The sequence below is a fragment of the Indicator indicator genome, chromosome 19, assembly GCF_027791375.1.
Source record: "Indicator indicator isolate 239-I01 chromosome 19, UM_Iind_1.1, whole genome shotgun sequence".
Taxonomy (NCBI): Eukaryota; Metazoa; Chordata; class Aves; order Piciformes; family Indicatoridae; genus Indicator; species Indicator indicator.
Genome location: NC_072028.1, coordinates 13,861,576 through 13,887,539, shown reverse-complemented (window position 1 = coordinate 13,887,539; position 25,964 = coordinate 13,861,576). Strand labels below are relative to the sequence as shown.

Here is a 25,964-nt window from a genome sequence, read left to right as displayed (position 1 = left end):
CTTGAAGAGGAATTTTTTTTTTCAAATCTTCTTGGAACAAGCAGAAGACTGTTTACAGTAGTTATACAACCAGATAAATAGCTAGAGTTGCTATTTAAATTAAATATTTGAGAGATTCTCATAAGCAATTTAATTACCAGTGACTGAGAACTTCAAATATGCCAGTAAACTGTTGACAGTACTCTCTGTGATTTCTCTTTTTACTTTTAATCTTTGATCAGGGTTTTTGTTTCTCAGATGAACGTTTGTCATTCTTAATTACTTGTTTGCAGTTCAAAATGAAACATTTGAGTAACCATTAAAATTTTGTAGAATTTGTGATAGAGGGGGACTAAAGCAAGATATAGTCTCAAAGATCTCATATCTGTAGTCATCTTGAAGTAAACTAGAACCTTCCATGTGCTATCATCCTGCTTTGCTAATATCTCCCAGTTTTAAAGGCAAATAGAAAAGGGTATGTGCACATTTTCTGCCAGCTGTGTAGAAGAAAACATTCCTTTGACCTTTGCAAAGAATCTATTTACATCCTGATTTCATTATCCTTATCTTAGTAGGCATAAGAACCAGTATTAGTAGCCAGGAAAATTTTCAGTGCTTTTAAGAATTGTAGCTGCAGTATCTGACTCTCTAACCTCTTTAAGGATGACTGCACACAGTGTATGACATGGTCTTTTATTTCCTTTAATTTAGTTGACATTCATTTCATCTGTGTGATGAAAGAAAAAAGGAAGATCTCTGTTACAGCCCTAAATATTTAATTGAGAAGTTGTTCTGAAAAACTTCAGTGTTAAATGCTACAGCACTACCTTGTTCTTTTGGGAGAAGTCTTTCAGAATTAGTGAAAATTTTAAAGATGGTTATTATCTTAGAGCATGTTTGGTTTTGTAACTGTCAAATTTACTAAACCTGTCTTTGTTCCTTGCCACTTTTATATAGGTAACCCATGCCTTCAGATATATCATGCTAATTTGAGAATTACTTAACTTTTAGGTTTAGAAATTGAGACCTAAGAGAGTGAGCAATTTATTCAAAATCATGCAATTCAAGAATTCAGTGACAAAGCAGGGACAGGCTCAAAACTCATGTCTTATACTGTTAGCTTACTGGAAAAAAATCCCCTTTCTTAAAGAGAAAAGCTACGCAGATACTGCTTTCTTCTACAGATTCCATAGTCTAGGAATTCACCTAACAATGTATACAGTACACCTTGCCCTCAAGAGAGGACTGAAAGTACAAATCTGTTTAAACAATTATACGTCTGCTTGCTTGTTACATGTTTCTTCATGGGGAAAAGGTGCAAAATATGCCTATTATTTAAAAGGCTGTTACTGTTTATTTTACTAATAACCTTTTATCTTAAAAGGATAACTGCATCAAGCTGATTTTTCAGATCTTACCTAAGTTTATTTAGTTGACATGTATCTTGCCTTTTAAAAGAAAAAGTTATTAGAGCTCTAGAACTGCAATAATACAGGATATTTACCTGATGATTAAACAGGTCTGTTTCAAAAATGCTTGATAGCGTATGGCAAGCTTCCTCCTAAAAAGCTGGTGAAGGGTGGGGAGGTTCAGAAAAACAGAACCATTTAATAAACATTGTCTTGATTAGGGGTTCAAAATTATCATTATTCAATATACAAAGTACTCTGTTCCCCAGAAGAGGACAAAAGTTCAAGAGCTGCTTCTGAAAGTAGTGTCATGTCTTCATAAATGCTGCTGTGTAGTGGCAAATGCACTTCTAGGCTATCTCCAGGAGCCAAGAATGTGAGTTTGTGTTTCTCTTTCTTACTTGAAAGGATGTTTGGCTTTGCCAAAGAAGTTCTAGTGGTTGTAGTTCAGGATTCCCTCCCCTCTCTGTTCACTGCAACTGTACAAGACACAGTGCAACTGGTGGGACAGTTTGCTTTTGTCTGAAGCAAGATACATCCAGCCTTGGAAAAAAGGTGTGGAGAGGTAGAAATTGGCTGTAAAATCATTGCAAAATGTGAACTCATGTTCTTTAATTCACATTGTTAGGTTCTGCCACTTAACTTGTAATTTCCAATTTCAGGCATAATCTGGCAAGTGTCAAAGCAGAAAAACATCTGATAATTAAAAAATGACTGCATCATACTGTTGTGAAAAACTGTTTCTACTGATCACATTAGCGTACTTGAGGTTGTCAAGTATCCCATGAACTCATCATTTGGTGAAGGGCTGGATTCACTGTGGTGCCTAGGAGGTGCTGACATCATTCCTGCCATGCAACCAGATCGTTTACTAAGAGATTTTCTAGAGAATAAATTGAGACTCTACATAGGATATGAAGCAATTTGATGGAAATTAAAAGATTACAATTTTTTTTTAATTTAAATTGCATTATCAGATACTCCAGAAATGGGATGTTAGTGAATTTAACCAGTGTCGATAGCTGCAACACTTGTCTCTGGTCCTGCTGCCTTTTCAGGAAACAATGTATTTTTTTTCCTTGCAGTCTCCTTTTAATTATTCACAATTACATGCTCTCACTAGGGCCTAACTTGCAACAGTTGTAAACCTGTTTTCATTAAATCAATTTATTATTTGATATTTTGTTCATGAGAAATTACCGAACTGATTTTGTGGCACAAGGAAAACCAGTAACTGGTTAGCAATAATAAGAATTAAAGTGAACCTTCATGTTTTGAATCTGAGCTTGTTAATGAATGGGATTGAAGACTTGGCACTACTTATATCAAAATAAAGTAGGATAGCTGATTTCTTCTCAATTTATAACAAACAGTAGAGATTCAGTTTAACACAGAGATGCTACTCAAAAGCATAGTCTTACTTAGAATACTAAAGTGTTTAAGCTATTCTTCAAGTGCCCACAAGTAATTTGGAGATGGAAGGACTGAGCCTTTAAGAATCAAATTATTATGCGATTGGTTAAAATTTTGTAAACATTTGTATTGCTGACTTAGAAATGTGTATTTGTGTAGAAAATTGGTGGGTTTGGGGTTGTTTTGTTTATTGTTTTTGTTTGGTTTGGGGTTTTTTTTTCCCAAAATACCTACTTGGGCTTCTTTTCTAATTTTATTTCAGCTGGACAGCTTAGCCAGTCAGCACATTTTGCTCTCCAGTTGCCATACAATGTGCTAGGCTTGGGACGCAGTGCTAATTTCCTTGACCACTTGTATGTTGGCATTCCTCGTCCTTTAGGAGAAAAGGTTAGTTGAGATTTAAGATTGTCAAACTAATATTTACAGTATTACTTTTCCTAGTAGAGTGTGGATGCAAATACCACTAGGGATGCTTCCACCTGCCGTGAAGCAGGAATATCAAAGAAATAAGATTGAATAGAGAAAAGTTTGTCAAAAAGAACCTTGTATGTTGTGGATTTTGGGGTGTGTCTAAGCTGTGAAGCTAACACTAAGACCAAAAGATGACTAAGTTGTCTATAAATGTTATCACAGGAATATAGAGCTTATGTATATGATAAATGTACATTAGACATAGTAGTCCAATTACTATAGTTTCAGCTGCAAGAATTTCCTAGGATTCATGGGGGTTACCTGTATCAGAGATGGTGATTAACATGATTATCTAATCTTCAAATTAAAACTTAAAAAGTCAGACCATTCTGAGTCTTTAAAGATCCAATGTTACTACTTTTTCAAGTGAGATATTGAAATTAGCCTAGTGGCCAAATTCTGATTTGGATAATTACTTTGCCTGCCTTCCTTGTAGAATTGGTGCTTTTCTTCTTCCTCTATTATGTTGTGGCTTTGTACTTCTTAAGCACATGCTGTGTTTCATGTCAGCAGTAGTTATTTTGCTTTTTACTGCATTTGAGGTTTTTTTTTAAAGCAATTTGGAGCACTCAGAATAAAAGGATTATACAAATGTGGGGGAATAATCCCTAATATTTAAAATTTAAAGCCTGCAAATTTTTTTTTCTTTTTATATGTTTGAGCAGAAACTTTCTTTGCTGTTACGTATTTTAATTTGTGAGGAACTGACAGTCTTTGTTTTTTCTTTCAGTCCATAAGAAAGCAAGAATGGACAGCTATCATACCAAACTCTCAGCTTATAGTCATTCCCTATCCTCATAATGTTCCTCGAAGGTAACATCAGCATTTTGATTTGCACTTCATAAAATTACATTATTACACGCTTTAAATTACACATTATCATATATGCAGGTTCAAAAATAATCACTTGTATGGAAAGTAAACAGAACAATAGTGGTAGGCTTAGTTCTGTAAATATAGTTGCCTCTGTGACTAGGCAGAATACTTACACAGAAAATTAGTGCCTACAGACAATCAAAAGCAAGCATTTTTGTTTCATCAAAGTTGCAATTCCTGTCTAGTTGTTGTCCTTCTGAACACGGTATCTGTTGCCACAGGTACAAATGTTTTCCTTTAAGTAAAGGTGAATTACACAAGAGCTTGAACATGGAATTCACCTTGCAATTACAATGTTTATCCCAGAAAGTGAACATGTTTCTCTTTGCTATTAGAGAAAACATTAGTCATGTACTCCAGCTGCTTTTTGCTGCTTGATCTACTAGTGAGGTCAGTTGCATTTATTGTCCAGAAATTATTCTGACATCAGCTAATTTTACTATAGGACAAATAACAGTTGAGAAGTGTTGTGCTGATTGAGTTGCTAATTAACAACCACAGGAATAATATTTGCCAGATGAAGAAAACTTAGTTATAGTCTTGAGGTATTTAAAGGTATGCATTATATGCAAAAATTCTTCTGTTGTCTTATCCTTTAACTATTTTTTTTCCTATAGAGTAAGTTTATAGGCACTGTAGAACAGCAGAAGATAGAATTTCCAGAAGAAATCAGATTTCATAATAAAAACTTCTTAAATTTATTATTTTAAATAGATTTGTTGTCTCCTGAGAAGCCTCAGTGCTGCCTTAACACAGTCTCCTGCTGACAGCTTTCCCATGATAAGAAGCCTATAGTACAAAAATGGTGTTAACTGAGACTTAGGACCCCACAACATTCAAGCAGTTCTTCCAGAAGCCCTTAAAGTGCTTCATTTTGTTGCTCTCTAGCATTTTGCTGTCATAATTAACTGGCTATGTTGCCTACAGCTGCAGTTGTCCTTGGGGAAGTTTCAGTCTGAGAGATGCCTAAGCAACTGCCCCCCATGAGCCAGTCCAAGAGAATTTTCTGATGTGGGAGGAAATGGTCTCAGAGTCTTATTTCACACTGCTTCTCCATCTCCCCAAGACCCAGGCAGTTTTATGGAAAGTTTTCTTACACAGTTTTCTTTGTCCTGGGCAGAGGCAGGAGATAAATCTCGTAATGAGACAGAAGTCAGTCCCTGAGGATATCCATAGCATTGCTGGAAAGTTAAACAGAAACTGAATTTAGAGATAGCATTGCCTGGAAATCATTGAATTAAGTCATATCATTCCAAGTAAATGCCATTAAGCTTCAGTCTCTAAGTATAGCCACTAGTTTCTGTAGACCAGGTTTGCCTGTCTTACACCAGGAGGTTCTTTTCATCTTTATAAGTTAAAGCTGTTTTCTGCTTCCTAATGTTTCCTTGAATTTTCTTCTTTTGTATAGTTGGAGTGCCAAGCTGTATCTGACCCCAAGTAACATTGTGCTATTAACAGCTATAGCCTTAATTGGTGTCTGCGTTTTCATCCTGGCGATAATTGGCATATTACACTGGCAAGAAAAGGTAAACTTAGTTTAACTAGATTTTTCTATGTTCTCTATACTATTTAATACTTCCTGATATTTTATAGTCTTGTACGCTGGCTTTTTTGAGTAGCATACTCAAAATCAAACTACAGTAGAATTTCTGACACAAAAGGTGTTTTGTTAATAATTCAGTATTTACTCCAAGGTTAAGAAATTGGCATTGTTTTTATTTAAGCTCTAAGATACCTAAAAAATGAAATGAAGAGCAACATAGATAAGCTTTTACCATTACACCTATTATTCCCAACTAAATGAGATAGGTTTTTTTCCCTATCTAAGAATTTTAAGGAGTACTGTTTCAGAAAATGAAACATAAACCCAGTTTACTTATCTTCAGTTCTGGTGGTAATCTAAAAATAAGGAAAATGTCTCTGTTATTCTGTATCTGTCTTTGCTGATTGCACTGACATTAGCATTCAGGACTGTATAGGGAGTCCATCGTGTGCATACTGGCTGCTTTGTCTCAATTATAGATGCAGTGTATAGAAATCTATTGATTTCAGGAAGCATTTTGAAAGGGGCCTTTCATGTCACAAAAGAAATGTGTTCCAATTTTTCTTAACTATGCTCAGTTCACAATCATACCCAAGAGGCAGGATTGCCAATAAATGCTACTGCGTACCCAAACCATAATCTTAGCTGTCAAATAAAATTACTGCACATTTTGACATGGTAAAACTGTTTATTTTGTGCTTGTGGAAATAAAATGACCCTGGTAAGCATTCAGATAGGCTTTGCGCATGCTTCATATTTAAACGTTAGTTCTCTGTCAGTCTTCACTCTTCAAAATATTAAATACAGTCTTCAAATAATGGCAAAGTTAGAAATAAAATGCACAAAGCAAAGAAATACAGGTGTTTTGATAACTGTCCTTAGCATGTCCTACTGTAGTAGGAAACCATTGCCAACTGCAGGCTAGGACTTTGCATTGGCTGGGTTTAACTCCATTTCCAACAAGCTTTAAGCAACAAGAGAGGCAGAAAAAACTTCGACTTTGAGTTGGGGAAGGGCTGACTATGTATAATTCAATCCGCAGAAATGGAGGGGGTTTTGCCAGCATTTAAAACAATTTATCATATAATAATTCATGTATTGTAATGTAAAGAAGCACTCAGCCCGGAGCTGAGTGCCTTCTGAGCCATTTTAAACCCTGGTACCACATGTGAATTAAGTGGTGTCTTGGTTATGTTAGACTCATTTCCAGCCACTGCATCTTGCTCAAAATAGGCACAAATATTTAAATAAACTGTATTTTCAGACTACTGTATAAATATTTGTTAATCCCTGTAATTTTTCAATGCCATACTATTGATTTTTGCCTTCTTCATTTTTAGAAGAAATGTTTGAGGTCCAGAATAAGTAAGGATCTTGACCAAGACTGTATTAAGCATCACTGACATGACTGGGAGTTGAACTCCAAAGTTCCTTGTTCTTAAGCTTGTTCTTGGTTTACTGCCTCTTTCAGTAATCCTTTCATAAAAATACTATTCTGTCTAAATGCTGTTTTCCCTTACAGATCTCTAGAGTACCTATAGCAAAGAAAAGAAGGGCAAATGTACTGACAGTTACAGTCTCTTCTTTTTCCCTGGAGGATATATCTGCCAGTAAGCTGCAGAGCTTTATTCAACAGTTAAAATAAACCATGTATTTTGACCTCTGCAGATACGTAGTAAGAGCAGCCCTTTGTCTATAATAGTTCTTACATACTCATCTGCCAGCCAAGTATTGTTTAAATAACTGTAAGATTTAGGGATAGTATGTTGGTCTGCCATTACATTAAAAAAAAAAAAAAAAAACAACCACCACAAACTTACTTTTCAATCTCAGGTACTAGTTTTCAGTTTTGATACAACAAATGAAAGAGAAATACAGGAAAAATTTACACCACTATTCATTTTACAACAAATACAGTCTGCTACATTAGCTAAGGACCTAGATATTCCTCTATTCTCATTCTTTATTTAACTTGCTCTGTGGTCTTGAGGCTAATCATGTGAACACTACATATTGATGATAATGCTACTAGAGAAGTTTTGATGGATTCATCAGAGTATCAGTTACTGTCAAATTTAAAGTAGTAATTTTTTCAGGAAGCGTACAAGAAATGGAGTGGAAATTGCTTTTGGAGTGAGAGTATAAATTTTTGTACAATGTGATAAGCATTTCAATGTAGGAAAGAGTATGCCAAATCCCTTCTTCCCACCCTGTTTTTGACATTCAAAATACTACTGACATTGATAAAGCCCCCACCAAAAAGCCAGGGTGATACATCTTAAACTTAACATCTCTGCTGCTGCCACAAAATGCAGTGAGATCCATACTTAATCCAATGAAGCTGCTATCATACATAAACATTGTGTGATGATGAAATCTTTAGCCTGAATTCAAAGCAAATTACAAACTTTAATGGCAGAACACATGCACCATTTTTTACCAAAATTGTCATGTATATTTATCAACTGCGATACAAATCTGACTGTCCACACAACAGCATACTTTGTATGGGCTGTAAGGGCTTTTCTTTATTTATGAAAAAAAAGAAGTAAGTTACATCTAAGCAAGCGAAAGAGCATTTCAGTTTGGTTTGCTGCATTCTCTTATGCTAAGATTTATGCATGCTGTTGTCACAACAAAAACACTGTTTTCTAGAAAAGTTCTCCATGCTCAAAAATCCTTTAATAAGTGCTTTCATACTCTTACTGCTCTAGAGCACAAGAGGAGGCTTGTGGGAGAGGACATGTTTTTAGATACTACGTGGCTTATAGGTACAATTTAAATATGCTACTTTTATCCAGCGCCACCCAAACCACTCTGCATAAATAAGCAGGGAAGTGCATCCTACCTCACACTTTTGTCATACGAACAAAAACGCAGAATATTTTTAGCCTACTTGGTGCTGTTAATTGTTGGTTGAACTTCCACCTTTGTCAAAATTTGTATTTAACAAATTTTTTTCACAAGAATCTCATTTTAAGTAATGTAGACAACAGTTTAATCTTGTATTTATAACAGAGACTAATAAATGCAGAGTAGGAACCATTCTTTGATTTTTTTTTTTTTTTAATAGTCCTTCAAAAATCAGGTCATAAATATTAAAACAGCTGAGCATTAACAGCAGAAACCAATTTTGAGTAGATAATTCCTATTTCAAACTGACACAATTTACTAAGCTTTTTCCTTTTGTCAAATGAGTAACTGGAAAATAATCAACGATCCTCAGACATTTGACAATGCATTTCTGTAACAGTATTGCTCTAGATACCATAAAATGGTTCTTTATTGTTTTTCAGAAAGCAGATGACAGAGAGAAGCGACAGGAGGCTCATCGGTTCCATTTTGATGCTATGTGACATGCCTTGATATTTATGAAGGAGCTGCTACTCGTTTGCTTAATTGAAATACTAAATTCCGATTTGTAAAATGATTACCGTGAAAGTCCTGTTGGTATGCTGTCTGTAAATGTTGCATTATTTAGTATTTATTGGGAAAGTATTAAAATTAGACCTGAATGTTTCACAAAGCCTGTCAGTTACCAGAGTGTATATAATACTGCATTTGGTCTTTATTTAACAAAAGTGTAAATTTTTTTTTCATGGTAAAGGGATCAAATGATGTGTACCATTGTTTATGTGCTACCAATTCTTCAGTAATTTATGATAGAAAACTGTGTAAATAAAATTCAGCATTTTAGCTAGCAGAATACTTTGCACCACTTGAATTGTCTTCTCATTTACACATTCCTGCAAAATAACCTTCATTTCTGAAAATTAAGCTTGAACAATTTATTGGATTGCTTGATGATTAATTATTTTGATTGTACTAAAGGTGCTTAACCTAAAGTATTCTGTATTTTCTTTTGTCTAAATCCATATGTGCAATAGTTAAAGAATTCAGGAGCTGGAGATGGAAAAGAAGTCTGCAGTGTCAATGCTAGTTCAGTAGCTCATGATGGGATAGATGCAGTATTTATGTGTGCTAGTTCTAGTGAGAAGACAACACATTAAAAAATTCAAATCTTAAAAATGTATCAGCATTACATAAACTGCTTTTATAATTTAACTGTATTTATTTTAGAAAGGCATACAGTTATTATGAAAGTAACTTTTGAAATAAGAAATGTATCTGGGGGGGGTTTGGTTGTTGTGTTTTTGTTTTTTTTTTTTTTAAAGCAGGTAAACATTTTGGAGTGGAAGGAGAATGTAAAATTGGGGGGGGAGATATATGAAGATTAAATTAAGGATACAATAGGACACTCAGAATAAGCAATGTATAGCATCTATGTATGCTACTATGCTCAAATTTCATAGGGCTGTAAGAATCACAGAAGACAAGAAGCTCAACTTCATATATTCAAAGTGCCAATAAAGTTACAGTGCCCTTTGGTTCCTGGAAGAATCTCTAAAAATAATCATGCTTTTATTTGATTGTTATTCCTTAGTGAGAGGAGTTTACATGATTAATTGTGCATTTAAATCTCTCTGTTTGCATTCCTCATCAATACTGTTTGAAACACTAGAGCACTTCCTCAGCAAACTACAGTGCTGGTGTTACAGGCAGTCAACCCTGCAGTTAGGCTTCTCCTCCAGTCTGGCAATGTCCTGTAGCACTGTCCTTTGTTTGTTAATACAGGAGGATGAGAGTGCAGGTACAAAGCTAAGCTGATTGTGTCCATCCTCAATCACAGTCAAACAATTTGCTACCAAGGCAGTGCTGAACAGTGACCCATGCATACACCAGCACCAAGCTGAAAATCAGAGAAGTACTGATAAGCAGTCTACTAAGCCCTGAAGTTTTACTAGATATTTCTAATATGAACTGCTCAGATGCCAACAAAGGAGACTTTCATTGTCCGTTACTGTTTAGAATAGCATCTTTTAATGTACACCTTTAATATTTCTCTTAGAATAACTTCCTGCTGGTGAATTTTTCTAAGCCCTTTTGATAGAATTTACTCCTGGCAGCAAAAGCAATACGGGATTCATCATTAAGTGGAAGCACAATTCAGTACCTTTTCCTGTCTTTTCAGTTCGTTGGAGAACAAGGCTAAATGCATAATACCACTGTGGCACCAAAGTTGGCTGTAGCCCTCTATCACAATACAATGCACATAGATTAGGCTTCTTGTGGTTTTTGGAAAAACAATTAGGAATTAAATAACCTCATGCTGACATATAAGCTGTTGTCAAGTTAGTGAAAACAATGAACTCAGTGTCTTTTGCTCTAAGGTATTTTGCATGCTTAGTAGTGCATCATTGCATCAGTTTTATATACAGTACATTACTGGAGCTTTAATAGGTTTCTTATAATAAACTTTACCACAGATTCTAACTACTCCTAGCTTGGCTCACAACAGTATATACATACTGTTTTCAATTAAGGCATTAAATATTGTTAAATGTCTTGTGAAAGGGTTTCATGTGTACTTTGGTTTTGTGTTCTATAAGCATGAACAATGTTTGGGTAAGGCTATTGCCCTTCTATCACTAAGTTCAGGAAAGTACCAGTTCCAGGTGCTCACCACAGAAATTGTGAAGTGAGAAATAGTTCTAACTACATTCATTTTCAAAATGCATCCACCATAACACAGCCCTGGTGAGAAAAGCTATTGGAAGGCTTCTTCAGTGTGAAATCTCACCTATATAAAAGTACTGTTGACACGCCAACTGACAGATGGCTGTTGAAATGCCATCTTTCTTTGTTCTCATTTTTCATGAGCTTTAAGACTGAATCTTCCTACCAGATTTGTCACTAATGCACTATAATCCACCACCAAAAGAACCAGCTTTTCTGCTGCAGATTAACAGGCATATTCTATATAGTATGATATTCCTCCCATGATGAGGCCATTTTTCTTAACAGACAGCTGCATTAAGAACATTTGCTACACATAATTGAGAAGTAATCACTGTAAATGTGCCAAGTCAGTTCAGGGCCTTTGTAGCTAATTTCAAATAAATGACACCTAAACAGAACAGGAGAAGTCAGTCCATAATTTTCTACCATACTATAATCATCAGAGCTTTGTCTTGTTAGAACAACAGGAAAGCATTTTAAAGTATTAATATCCAAAACAATTTTTTTAATCCAGAAAATAAAACTATGCTCAAACTTGCAAATAAATACAAATTCTTAAGGAATGGGCAAACGTTTTGATCAAAAAGTGAGAAGTATGTCAAGAAATCAAAAGCAACAGAGATGTTAAATCTGAAATATTGCTGTGCTCTTTCAGTAGCTCTATTATCTATTGTTTTTTTCCATTTTGGCAACAGGATCTTTTTGTTGTGGCACTGGTAATATTTGCCTCAGCTGTCACTTTGAAAATAATCAGCCACACAGCACTATTTTTACAATTAATTCCTGTCTTCTATAAAAAAATGTGATCCTCTCTGTGATAAAATCCATAAAAATTGTGAAGCATATGCTAACCTTGTTTTGAAATTCCTGCATTTCCCAACTTAAGCCAGGAATGTATGTTCCAATGCTCAGATTTAATTATATAGTCTAGCAAATAAAGAAGTGCACAGTAAGCTTTTGGAGGACTATCAGTATCCTTCATAACTATTCAAAAGATTGTAGTGTTTTTAACTCAGTAGTAAATAACAAAGCCACTTAATATGTGTTTATGTATGACTACATATTATGTTAGAACACTGATTCACAGTCCTTGTCATTTGTCTAATTAAAGATTATATATAATTAAGTTCTATGAAATGTACCTAAATCTTGTTGAGAAATTTGGGTACTTGAACAGTTAAAATTTTAATTCCTAACTTCCTTTTAGAATTATCAATTCTTGGTATATATATTTTTGCAACCTCTTAAATATAATACCCAAATAGCCTCAAATGTAGTAAAAAATAGTGCTGGTCCAAGACTATTTGTGACATATATTCTGCTACTCAGGAACAGCAAATACTTTAGGTAGTATTAAAATTTCCAGCAGAACAGCAAACCAAATGAAGTTTTGTTGAACTGTTGGAAGGAGGTAAAACTAGTTCTAATAATGGAAATTTAAGCCTTTTATTGCAGCAGAGCACCTGTTGTAACTGACTTACTCTGTAACTGCTTGTGCAGGTATTTATCTACAACAAACTGTGTAGTCCCATTTCCTTCCATAAACTATTCCCATTCAAAAGTAATCATGGTGACTCAATAGAGCAGCAGAACAACACATAACTGGCTATCCAAAACCTGCCTTCAATTCTTAACTCCCAAACTCAAGTTTAATTAATTTGGGCTTACTGCTGTCTTAACCTGGTGGGACAGAATTTTCTTACCTGGAAACTAACAGTCGGCAAGCTCAGAAATGGGAAATTAAAGTTTCTTCAAAGCAAGACCTATAACAAGAACTCTAGCAAGACAAAGCAACAGGGATGTCTGAGAAATTTATCTGAGCAGCAGTAAATGATGGCACAATATGCCCCAAATGTATGAGCTGAACAGGATGGAAAAGCTACTACAGTTCCCCAAGTGTCTAATAGCTCTGTTCAACCTTCTAATGGACAAACCAGAAGTTCAACTTTTCAGTTAAATGGACTGTGGCAGATGACTTGCAATTACTAACAACTTGTACTGAGCACAAGATGCTATTTCTCCTCTTTCTTCAATGTGTGGCAATTGACCACAAATAGTTTTCTTGAATGCAAATTCATCTTGAGATTTGAGAATGTGGCTAGTTCTCTCATTTCTTACATCATCACAAGTAATAAAAATATGTGAGCCAATTTTTGCCATCAGCTACAGCGTGCATTTAAAAAACCACCACCAACAACAAAAAACAGGCAATCTTGTGACCCATGACACTCTGCAACACAGCACGGTCAGATATTTACTTTGTGCATATGTATTTGCAGAGAGGACAAAAAATTGTGGATGATGCCCCGATACAGTAGAAATTATTAGTCTGTAAGATTTTTTTTTAGTTACTACAATTTTGTTAGTAAAGAAAAACATGCAAACAGATCCACCTAACGAGGACTTGTATAGGAGTTTTGTATAGGAGTTTCCACTATTGAATTTAACATTTAATCACACCACTATAAATACATGGTTAAGAGGTGAACACAGAGAAATTGCTTTATCCACTGCAGGAATGCAGCAGCTATTTGACGATTCATGGGAAAACTACCCTTTGAGAAGGACTGTATCATCTCCATTTGTAATTGAAAGGACAATTCGAGTAAGCGGAATAATATAATTATGTAACTTGGGATTTTGCCAGAACATCAAGCTTAATACTTAATCAATCTTCTTAGAACACTGAAATGGATCTTTAATACCCAGAAAAATGCAGGACCTTTTCTGCAAGGTCTCGCCGGGTCCTCCAACGCCCCGTGGTGGTGCAGTGAGCAAGAGCGACGGGCGGGAGAAATGCTACCGCCCGCGGGGCTGCGCTCCGCCTTCCTCCAGCTGCTTCTCGGTCCCTCCGCGCTCAGTTCGCCGCAACTGACAGTGGTATTGACTTGAAGAGCCTGAAATACTTAATTGATCATCTGAAGCAAGAGAACGACCTTTTCTAACAGGATATGCTGACCTTTGAACACTGTAGAAGGAATGTAACATTCAAACCCGTAACACCAAACCACAAGGTAATCAGAGTTTCCTCTCTTGCCATACTTTCGAAACTGTAGTGAGCGGCTCCACTTCCTCAGTAGACGGAACCCGTCGAGTGGGTTCTAAACTGCTTCGAGAAAGCGCTTGAGCTCGGACAGCGGAGTTCTGTGTGGTGTACCTGGCGGTTCAGATTTGCACTATTCTGCACGACCGCGACGAGAAGACCAGAGTTAGGTGGAAAACGGGACCTCCTGCACCCTGCTCTCGGGCATGGGAAACTGCGCCCGACCCTCAGCCCCTGCAGTGAATGGCTCGGAAGGGCCGGGGCCGCTCCTGCAGCTGCCCAAAGCTTTGCACCGCGCTCCGCGCACAGGGCAAACATCTTGTTTCAGTACTTCGGGATGCTAAGCCTAATCAGCAAATCTAAGGAAAAGACGTCCTGTATTAAATACTCTGAGATTCTTCAACCCGTGCTAAGGGAGATTTGAAAACAATCTCTAATGGGCTTACATGCGTTGCTATAGTTTTACACACAGCCCATCGGTCCCGCAGTCTTTCGCGGCCGTGCTCCCGGCTGTCCGGAACAACACCGGCTTGCAGCCGTTACAAGTCTGTCGCCAGCTCGAAGGTGTGCGGGCGGACGCAGACACCCCGCGGCAGGATGTGCTGGCTAGAGGGGCTCCCTCCGCTCCCTGTTCGGCGGAGAACCCATCTCCCAGGAGGTACAGTCAACCGTTCCCTCGACACCGCCACCTGCCCGACCTCGGGCCGTTTCCCTAAGTAACATCACCCCTCACAGCCTAATCCGATGTGATGGATAACCAGAGGAATAGAAGCCAGGGCAGGCAGCAGGCTAAGTGCGCCTTTTTATTAACTTCTTGTAAAGTAATAGCTCCATTTTAGCTGTCACTCTTGTCAGACAACAGCCGCACAATACCGTGTGATGGGCTCTTCCCGGCGCCTGAGCAGCAGGCAGCACACTGCAGCCAGGCAAGCAGCTGGGCACGCCGCACGGCTGGGGCCGCGCGGGCTCTCTGCCATGAGTGAGGAGGAAAAGGGGAGGAACAGAAGACGAAGGGCAGGAACCGCTCCCTTTTACCCCACCAGGACTCTAGTTAGATCCTAAACAAAGGCGCGGCTTCACTCGAGACACCGCGCCCTGGACTGGGGCCTCAGGGCTTGCCCGCTCCGCCCCGGTCGCGACAGACGCGCTCCCAGCAACCAGCACCGCCGGACCCCTCTACGCAGACGACCAAATCTCGGCAGACGGGCGGGGAGGATGGGGCCTGGGGCATGATTCACGGCGGGGAACTGGGGCGGGGTGCCTCAACGGTGCCACTATCAGCTCGCCGTAGGGACGAGAAAGGCTGCTGCCCCATTGCAACGGTCGCCGCCTCCTCTCGGTGCCCGGCCAGGCGGGAGGAGCACAGTGGCCCTGCTGGCTGCGGCTGCTTGCGGGGCTCCGTGGGGGGCGGGCACATGCGTACAAGCGGCTCATCTAGGCAAACACCCCTTACATCTTAAATGAGCTTCATTTACCAGCAGTCTCTTTAGTCGGGCTGGGAGCTACCGAGCTACGCTCAGCTCGCCTTACTGGGAGACCCCTCTCCTCCCCGAGGCAGGCCAGCCCCGACGGAGCCCGCCGCGCCCCGCTCTAAATGGGACTGACTGAGCACGGCGGCGTCTCCGGGCTCAGGCGGCGGAGGCTGAGCGCCCCTCGCGCGGGGGCGGCGGGCATGGACGTGGGCGGGCGGGGGCCGGCCGAGCCGTAGCCGCGGGCTATAGCGCCCTCGCGGGAGGCCGCCGCCGCGCCCGGCCGTGGAGCGCCGGTGATCGCCGTTGCCGCTGCGGCCCGCCGGGAGACAATGGCCCTGCACAAACTCTGCTCGGTGCTGGAAGGTAGGAACCGCGGGCGGCAACGGCGCCCTCCGCCGGAGGAGCTGCCCGCGCCCCGCCGGAACGGATACCGTGGTACTCCTGGAGGAGCCCCGGGCGACCCTCGGGCTCTACTCCGGGCGTCCGTCTGCTGGCGGCGGAAACTTTGGTACGAGGGGCACGGGGGCCGCATAGGAGGCGACCACGCCGCTGCCCCGCCACCTCGCTTCACGGCCGGGAGGCTGGCTGGTCCCTGTTCCCTCTCTGCTCCACGCGAAAGCCAGCTCTGCGGTGCCGGTAGCGGCTCGAGACTGCAAGGTGGACGCTTTTGGGTGCCCAGCGCGGGGCCGTACAGTCAGGAGTCCGCAGCCATCCCGGGCTGCTCCTGTCCCCGCTAGTGCACCTCGGCACTTCGGTTGGGGGGGGTCCCAGCCTGCAGAAGCACGGGTCACGATGGCAGCGACGCTGCGCCACAGTCCCTTACATTCCTGAGACACCCTGAGAGCTTCTTGCGCTCCAGTCTTTCCCCAGGGAAAAAAAGAAACCAAAAACACTCTTTCTGCCTTCGGAACTCGTAACAGCTATCAGGGTGTCATACATGCTATCGTGAGCAAGATCTGTTTTCAGCAAGGTTTTCACAAAATCAGTCACCTGAGTCTCAAGCTACAGCCTTACGGGTACTCAACCTATGCTTCTGTTCTTCTCGAGCCTTTTAAATCTTGTTTCTAACTTCTTGAGGTTCAGAGGTAAACAACTGAGGAAGACTCCTCACCCGAGCATTTCTTTGTCTGTGGTATTACACAGCTCGACAACGGGTAGAGGTTTTAGTTCAGAAAATAAAGCTAGATATGGCAGTTAACCTCGTGGCTGAAGAGATTATTTCTAGCATTCTGTATCTTTTTAAGCAAGAGCAGACTTGAACCATCAGGGATTTTTATTATTATTAAATTACCTCGTTAGGAAATTTCGGAGCCTCTGCTTGCGTTATTGAAGCCAACGAGGCATTACTGCAGAGTGGAGCACTGTTTCTGGTATGCATTGATGTCCTCCCACGGCTTGAAAGTTGTAAAGTATGTTTTAGATGCAGAATGTTTCCATGGCCCATAAAATCCCATGTTCCTGGCCTGAAGGAGAGATGTCTTGAGAGTGTAAATAAACATTTTTTCAATTGTTATGCTAATAAAGAGGCAGAAGATACTTAACAGGTTTGTGCCTCTGCATAGGTGTCAACCATCCGCTGGGTTTAGATAGCATAGGAAAAGAAGGCTAATAAGGGGAACAATAGGCATGTAGATTTTTTTCTACTTACTTCCTCTTTAAGTATATTGCTTACATGCTAAAACCCACTATAAAGCAGCCCCAAAATACAATTGACATTTCTGTTCCTTAATTACTTTCTACAAATGCAGATGTAATTACATGTCAGAAATACGTGTTTGTCACAGATTTGACTATACAGGTTTTCTCCTGAACAGATCTCATGATCATCTTTTACAATCACACTAGTGCCCAGGTAAAAAGTCCTGCTATGTGAGGTTTTTTGTATGATTCATAACCTACAAAATTGCACAGAGCTGTTAGTCAATAAGCTGTTGGTATTCCAAATGCATCACTTGCCAGGACTACAGAAACAGCCTATCATTACTTAGCATCATACACTCCCTTTTATTTGTTCTTCACTAAAAGTCTTCATATAGTCTAATTATTGTATCTAATGAGGAAAAAAAGGAAAAAAAGATTCCTATAAATAGGGACATAGATTTCATCTCAGAAAAACTGTTTGGAATAGCATTCAAAGTAAGCCTCCATATTTTACAAGTTGCATCTTAAATTCTGCATGGAAACTACCTACAGTGGTAGTAATTTTTTTTTTTCTCCATGCAAACAGCTTTGTGTGTAGAACTGGAAGAGTTCCACTAAACCATATATGAAGTACAGTGAACTTCAACATACTGTGAAAAGTCACATATCTTTTAATAATACTTACAAACAGGTTAATTTTCTGTTCTTAACATGGAATGCATGTATATGTTTCTGTCATCCACAGAGGTTAAATTTTTGGACTGTGTACTTAAGGGTAGAAGCAAGCCCATCAGAGTCACTTTGTGGCAATTCAGATTTCTTTGTAGAAGGTAGAATGGCTTGAGTTGGAAGGGACCTTAAAAATCATCTAGTTCCAACCTCCATGCCATAGACAGGGACACCTCCCACTAGACCAGGTTGCTCAAATCCTCATCCAGCGTGGTCTTACACACTTACAGGGATGAGGTGTCCACAATTTCGCTGGGCAGCCCATTCTGATATCTCGCCACCCTCATGTCCAACCTGAATCTGCCCTGCTCTAGTTTAAAACCATTGCCCCTTGTCTTGTCACTGCTTGCCCTTACAAACAGTCTCTCTCCAGCTTTCCTGTAGGCCACTTTCAGGTACTGAAAGGCCGCTATAAGGTCTCTGTGAAGCCTTCTCCAGAATGTACAGATTCAACTCCCTCAGCCTGTCCTTCCATTATGCTTGTTTCAGAATTATTCTGGTTTTCCTCAGATACCAGTAATAAGGGCTAATTTAAATTAATACCTAAATATAATTCCTATTGCCTCTCTCCATAGTGTTCAGCAAAACTTCTCACAGTCTCAACCTGAATCTCATCACCTTAAAATGATGATTTACTCTGATCCAAACCTAGCAGCCAGTAGCACTGAGTGGAAGTGATGGTGGACCATGACAGTGCTGAGCTTGCAACAGCCACAGGTTTTGCTAAGTGGAGTCCAGCTAGTGCCCTCCTGGTAACCCTGGGGGCTGAGGTGCTTGCTGCATTTTGGTTGTTTAGAGACAAAGCCTTTTCCTCTCATCTTCAGTTCTCAATGAGATTTTAAACATACTGGAATCATTCTTTAATCCTAGCACAACTTGCAAAATGCAACTGCTCTACAGCAGTAAAGCATTATACCCCTCTGCATCATAAGAGAGAAAAGCAGCTGCTTGCTTAATAAAGCCATGTTCCTGTTATGCTTTGGAAGTAAATATATCTATTGGTAATTTCCTCCTATCTTCCTATTCCTTCTAAATGTGCTTGCTAAGATCTTGTTCCCATCCTTCAAATATGCTCCCCCTTTCATTTCCATATACTATTATTCGCTTTAAAAAACAAACAAAAACCCAACACACCACAAACCCTAAGTTAAACCCTTACTGTCCATTAGTTTTGGACAATTTCAGTTATTATATTGGATTACCTTTAAAAGCCAAAAAGATAATTGTGTAGTTTCTGTCCTGATAATTCAACAAGCTACCAGGGCTGGGACAAATTACAGTTACATGCAGAAAGTCAACATCCCAGCCTTCCAATGAGGTATAGAATTATTTCCAACTCTGGCATGTTGGAAAAATGTGGAGTACTATAATTAACTTCCTGCCGTTCTGCTCAGCCCCGTCATTTGCATTTTGGCATGATTTTAACAGCTAATTTCTCACAAACAAGTAGTGTTAGGAAATAATGCTTCCTTCCACACAAAAGCTAGGAATCACAGCCTCCTGTTTCCAGAATCAAAAGGTGTAACAATGGCACAAAAAGCTAAAAACAAGCAGAGAGAAAAGACATTTTAAAAATCTTTTGGTGATTTCTTACTGACTAGAGGCTACAACTGCCCTAACAAAGGCAGTATCAAGTATAAGTCAGAAATTAATTTTTTACTTAAAAACAGGATCTACTTGCAGTCTTTTCTGTTACATTCAGAAAAGAAGTTAACAGCACTGAACAGCTTTCACTGCTAAGGAGTTAAGCAGAAGTAACTCAAGTAACTATAGAACAGTACTTTAAAAGCTGCTGTCTTAGAAAGAAGGAAACCACCAATTTGGTGATATGTATTATGCCTTGCAACTGATACATACAAAAACTTAATATCCTAAATGCATGACTCACAGAGCAGCATAACTTCAAAAACATTAACTCTCTAGTTTTCCTAAGAAATAGTTGACAATGAGTGCTACAATTTGTACGTGTCAAGTTAGTTATAATTGCACTGGTATTAATAGAAAAGGTCAGTGTAGAAATTTGGTATAGAGTTGTAGCTGGTTTGAAGCTAAAGGAGTTACTGAATTATGTATCCCTAGCTAATGAAAAAGCTTAAGATTTTCAGCACCTTCCCTAAGGTTTCATTCACAGAGAGATATTAGACAGAAGAATTACTCTCAAAAGGAAACTTTATAAGCAATTCATCATTCATGAGCCTGTCAGAAATTCACAATATAATTCATTGCAGGAATGGTAATGGGAGCTGATAAACATTTGGAATTATGCCAGAAATTGTCTATACCCTTGTACATGCTGTTTATACACAAAGCAGGTTACAGGTATAGTGATGGACATGCTTATCTGGACAGAGGGAAAAATCTTAATTACAGTGTCTTGGGTACAGTTGGGGTTCTGGCACTGCAAACAAGCTCACTGCTTTTCTGCCTTCCGTACTCCAAATTGGTTTTTAATTAATGAAGCACTTACAGTCTCGGACAACTTAAATAGCTTGCTGCCTTGAAAATTACTTGCTGCCTCTATTGATACACAACTGACAACTGTTGCCTCAAATACTGCAAGTGTTTGGGGTAGGGGAATGTAAATTTTTCAACACAAAAGCAGGAGGTAACTTCTAATTTTTAAAAACTGAGCATTTCTTTTAGCTTAGCTTTGTGCTTCACTCCTTTTAGCTTAGCTTTGTGCTTCACTCCATGATCTGTTATTACCAAGCTGACCCACTAAGCAGCAGGAAAGGACTGCCAATATGTTAATATATTTCATAAGACTTTCTTCAGCATACAATGAAATACACTAACACAGAGGAGTCTCTTTTTAAGGGAGAGTGAAGAGCTAGGAAAAAAATACTCCCTTACAATCTGTACATAATTTGTTATCAGACAGGACTTAATTCCATAACTGACATTCCTGAAAAGATTTCCAGTGAAAAATACACCATATTCATAATAAAGACCAAGAGATTATGAAGTTTAGTACAATCTAATTTTAAGTCAATGGTATCTTCTAGGAATTAGTAATCTCTGGGAAAGATGCAGTCAGAATAGTCATGTACAGGAGGATCAGTTCTGTCAGCTGCAGGGAAACCATCTGAACGTCAAGTCAGTGTATATATTTTAATAAGGTTTTTGGAACCTCTCATCAACATGGTTTGCACATGCAGCCTTCTCATCAATCTCTCACTGTACAGAGCTTGAAGATGAAAAAAAGAGATCTTCTGCACAAAAAGGAAAGCTTCTATTTTAAAAATGAAAGATATCATTCTTCTGGCAGAAGTTTTGCTGGCAGACATATCTAGGAATGGATTATAAGTAACAGGATGTGGAGCAACTGGTAAAATGAATCAGCCCACAGCTGCTTATACATTTCTAACGGAGGAAGGGATCAGAAATGTTGAATTTCCTGAGCAAACCTGGAGGGGACTCTGTCACAGATCTATCCAAGCCTGAATTGTTCTGCAGATGATTTTGATAAAAGGGGTGTGGGAGAACTGCATTTTTCTTCCTGAATCAGTTAACCTGGTTTCTCTGCAGAGATACAAACTCCAAATTTATTTCTTTGGCAGTTTTAAAGAGGAATCCCTACTGGAAACAGCTGGAGTAAGATGAAACTGTTATATCTGAGAATAGATCTGAGTGCATTCAGATATCCTGCTGGCATGCTAATGGCTAACAAGATTTGGATCTTACAGGGGCACTAGAGTCACTGTTAATAGCTAGTGAAGTCCACTTCTGCTATCAAGGTTTTGTGAGGAGAATTAAAAATAGGCTGGTAGCTCCACTAGCATGCTCTGGGTAAGACCAACAGCAAAAACATGTCTTGCCTGATGCACACTTTCATTTGTTACTTTATTCTGTGGCAATCCTGCAGTATATTTTCCAATATGAGAAAATCACCAGAGCTGTTAATAGGCTATGTTATAAGCAGCCACTTTACCTGCTCTCTGATACTCATTTTGCCAATCTACAACTGTCCTGTTGTAGGACAGAGATAAGGGAATATATACAGACTATGAACTATAAGAGCATGTAGGAATCAAAAACTGCTGTGTTTTCATCCTCAGGAATAGAATTGTTTGCCTAAAAAAGCAGCAACAGATGAATCCAGTATTCCTTTTGTCAATTAGCAAATGTCACCAAATGCTAGGAAGAGAGAAAAATCTAACTCCCCAGAATTTACAGTTTGTCTTTCTGAGCTAAAAATGGCTTGAATCAGAAATACACTTAATTAGCTTTCTGAACGAAGAGGAGGTGACCACACAGAATTACATAAAATCCAGGGTTTTTGGGACATTCTATCATTCTGTCTTCATCACAAAAGTTCTTTGCAAGAAAACTGGTCAATCACTTTGAATTTATGCAGCATCTAACATCATGGGACCTTGTGCTTGATCAGAGTCCTTAAAAGCAACCAAAACACATGTAAGTGAATAATCTTGGCCAGAGAATAAGATAGGGTATGACGTAATAAATGCCCCCACACATTAATATCATTAATGTTTAGACATGTATGTGGGGAAAAAATTTGTTAAAAGCTAGGATACTGTGATTATCAGTAATACTAATTTTAGCACATAAGGCAAATTATGAGCTAGGTTTAAGAATAGTACACAGAAAAGGATTCATTCCCATAAGGCAAAACATAGTATATAATTAAGATCAAGCATTCATTACTCTAGGCTGTATCTGCCAGAAAGAAGCAGGCATCCTGGCAAGATTTTCTAACATGCATGACCTGTGTGTTGCCAATTACTGTCTACTTGGACTATATGTATACAAGGTGCTGCCTAATCCAGAGAGTACAGCACACAGATAAAACAGCAAATCCTGCTTTAGGCAATGCCTGTCATCTTTATCCCTAGGATTCTGACTACCATTATACTAAGGATGTGTTATACTGTAAATGATTAAGTCTTTCTTAAAAACAAAATGGTGGGATTTTTCACTCTTGTTTCTCAGTTGTGCATGACTGCTCCCCAGTTTGATATTCAGCTTGCCCTGCATGCATAGATCCCCCACTGTCACCACTGAAGACAGACACTGCTCTCAAAGGCACAGAGCAAATTGTCTGTTTTCTCTGTATGTTAAGATCCCTAGAGCATGCAGAATGAGCAGAGGAAAGGCATACCATAGGGAGCTCAGAGCACTACTGTATCCCATGCATCTGAAGAATGCATCTTGCCAGAAAGTACAAGCATATGTCAGATTTGCAGCCCAGAGCACTTGTTTTTCTAAGCAACACACTGATTTCTCAATATTGGGTTAAACACCCATTTACTATAAAACTAACTGTATCCTCATTTTTGAAGAGAAATAGTAACCACTAATTTATGAATCTCTCTCTATATATATACACTTCAATAGACAAATTAACAGATTTATTTTGCATTTTAGAGAATTTTAAGAAATGTGAGTGAAGAAAATCTTGACTCCTGCAAACAATGTGTAGTTTATTGCACCAGTTCAGGGGATTCTTTTATATTATTCCACAAGCCTAATTCAACAACAGAATAGTAATAAGAATTTGCAATGTATGGTTAGTGTCATCCCTCTTAAAAATTCATACAGCTGTCTGCAGGCTATGTGATTTAAAATATTTCATGCAAAGAAGTGAGGGAAATGAAAAATCAATTCTTTTAAGAACTGAGACAGAAGCTTGCTGCTTTTTCTTTATTTCTCGTTAACATTCATACAGGTGAAAACTATCAGAGCTTTAAACAGTAGTACAAAAGTATGCAACATAATTTGTGCAATAACTGTCTGTGGCAAATACCAGATTCATGAATAACAGAAGCCCCTCTTAATCTGTCTGCCTCAGTGGTTGTGCTGCTGCTGGTTTAATGATACCCTCTTCTACAGTGTACATATCATGAAACAGCAGCTCAATATAGGGTGTAGAAGCACTAACCTCTATTATATTTACCAACTAAATATGCCAGTGAGGTCAGTCTCCCATATTTCAGTGTCCTCTAGTAGAACTGTCACCATACTCCTGCATTAAAAACAAAACAATCAAACCCACCATTCTATCCCTTTAATGTTCAATGCCATTGCACAATCCCGGACTGCCTGTGCTGTTGCTTACATTAGCATGCCATGTTCAGGTGTCACTTTTAGATACTTACTACTGCTTCCTGTACCATAATAGAATAGGGAGCTAAGTCTAGAGTACCCTGTCATCCTCACTGAAGAACAGGCATGTCACAGTGATATGCAGTAGACAAGAGGAAGAAGGAAGGAGCAGAGGAATACTGTGTCCTCCTGCAAGATCAGGTGCCATTATATCTACAGGAATTTCAGTTTATTGGAAGTAACAAGGTCATTCATTATTCTTCTGAGCATGCTACCAGACCTTTAGTCAACGTAGTTTGGTATCTCATATCTGTTCTAATTGCTGTGTCTGTGTCCCTGCATGCAGTACCAGGACAGTGGTTCAGCATTAGCTCTTTAGGGCACTATGCTACAGGATCTGCCTCTTCCCTAGACAACTTCCTTCTTAGTGACTGTATAGTCCAAATTAGTCTTTGACATTCAAAAATATTTTTGCACAAACTGATACGGATTTAAGACACCAAGTGGTAGCTTAGTTGTTTTTAAAATGCACACAAAAATGGGTTAATGCAAGCAGTCTAAAAGGTCTAAAAATATCCTGACTGATTTTTTTTTTCCTTATTTAATTTCCTTTCATCCTGAACATTGATAGGCCTTGTTTGTAGCCAGAAAACTCCTGGCTGCTATCCCACATCATACTGTGCCATGTAAATGCACATGGTTTAAGGCAATACTTCAGGCAGCCCTATCTGTTCTCAGGAAGAACAGAAGTAAGTCCTCTCTCCACCTTTTTGCTAGCAATGTCACAGAGATAAGGACAGCACACATACAGAGTATGAGTCAGAGACACCTCTTTTCTTTACCATACTGTCACCTGGTATAAAAGTAATAGCAAAGGAAGGCCCTCACAAATAGGTTACCTGGGCTGTTTCAAATACATCTTAGGAGTTGCTGAGAGCATGAGAAGGACAGGGATAACCAGGGAAAGGCAAGAGATGGAAGAGATTAAAAATCAAGAGGGCAGGGAACAAAGAGAAGGTGGCCCATACTTACTATATCCATTCACCCATATAACATGACAAAAGGAAGACAGACAAATATTCAGCCCATTTATCTTCTGTAATTGCCATCATATCCATGCTGTTCTGCAGGAAGTATGGACTGTTCTTTTGCACTTACACAGCTGTGGACAATTCAGAGAAATGGCACAGGATTTAGTGAAAGCCAATCAGATATTCTGAAGTCTTTTTAGGAGGCTTGTTCCTGTATTTGCATCACTTCAAGACAGGAAAGCACTAGTTAGTGTAACTGAACATCTATTGTTTATGTTGTCTCTATCCCTACAAGACAGCACAATCATTGAAATAAACATAGATGCTTACTAATGTTTTAAGGGTGCCATGGTTTAGATAGGCATGAGGTGTAGGGTGACAGGTTGGACTCGATGATCCTTGAGGTCTCTTCCAACCTTCTTGATTCTTGATTCTTGATTCTTAAGACTGTTTGCCAAGGTAGATAGCTGTACAGAAATGACCCCAAAACTTCACTGTTACTTGAAAGTGACTATGCATTAATTTTATTAGTCATGAAAGCATGTATTTTACTCACGTTTCTGTGTGTGTTTCCTTTAAGAAAAAAAGACAAAGGCAATTTTGCATTTTAAGAAGCAGTACAAGTTATAGATTACTATGTCTTTGCAAAAGAGAGGGTTGGGGATGGCAAATCTTTAGGAAAGGTTAATTCAAAAGAAGAACATAATGACC

General features: G+C 39.0%; 1 protein-coding gene across 1 annotated transcript in view; it reads left to right on the top strand.

The window, feature by feature from the left end:
* The window catches only part of ITFG1 (integrin alpha FG-GAP repeat containing 1), a 68,276-nt gene extending 58,954 nt beyond the window's left edge, over positions 1–9,322 (top strand). The window contains exons 13-16 of the mRNA XM_054389670.1: positions 3,064–3,188; positions 4,003–4,085; positions 5,557–5,674; positions 8,988–9,322. Coding sequence (XP_054245645.1) covers positions 3,064–3,188; positions 4,003–4,085; positions 5,557–5,674; positions 8,988–9,047 — 386 coding nt within the window. The 3' untranslated portion in view covers positions 9,048–9,322. The remainder of the gene's footprint in view (positions 1–3,063; positions 3,189–4,002; positions 4,086–5,556; positions 5,675–8,987) is intronic.
* Positions 9,323–25,964: the final 16,642 nt, after the last annotated feature.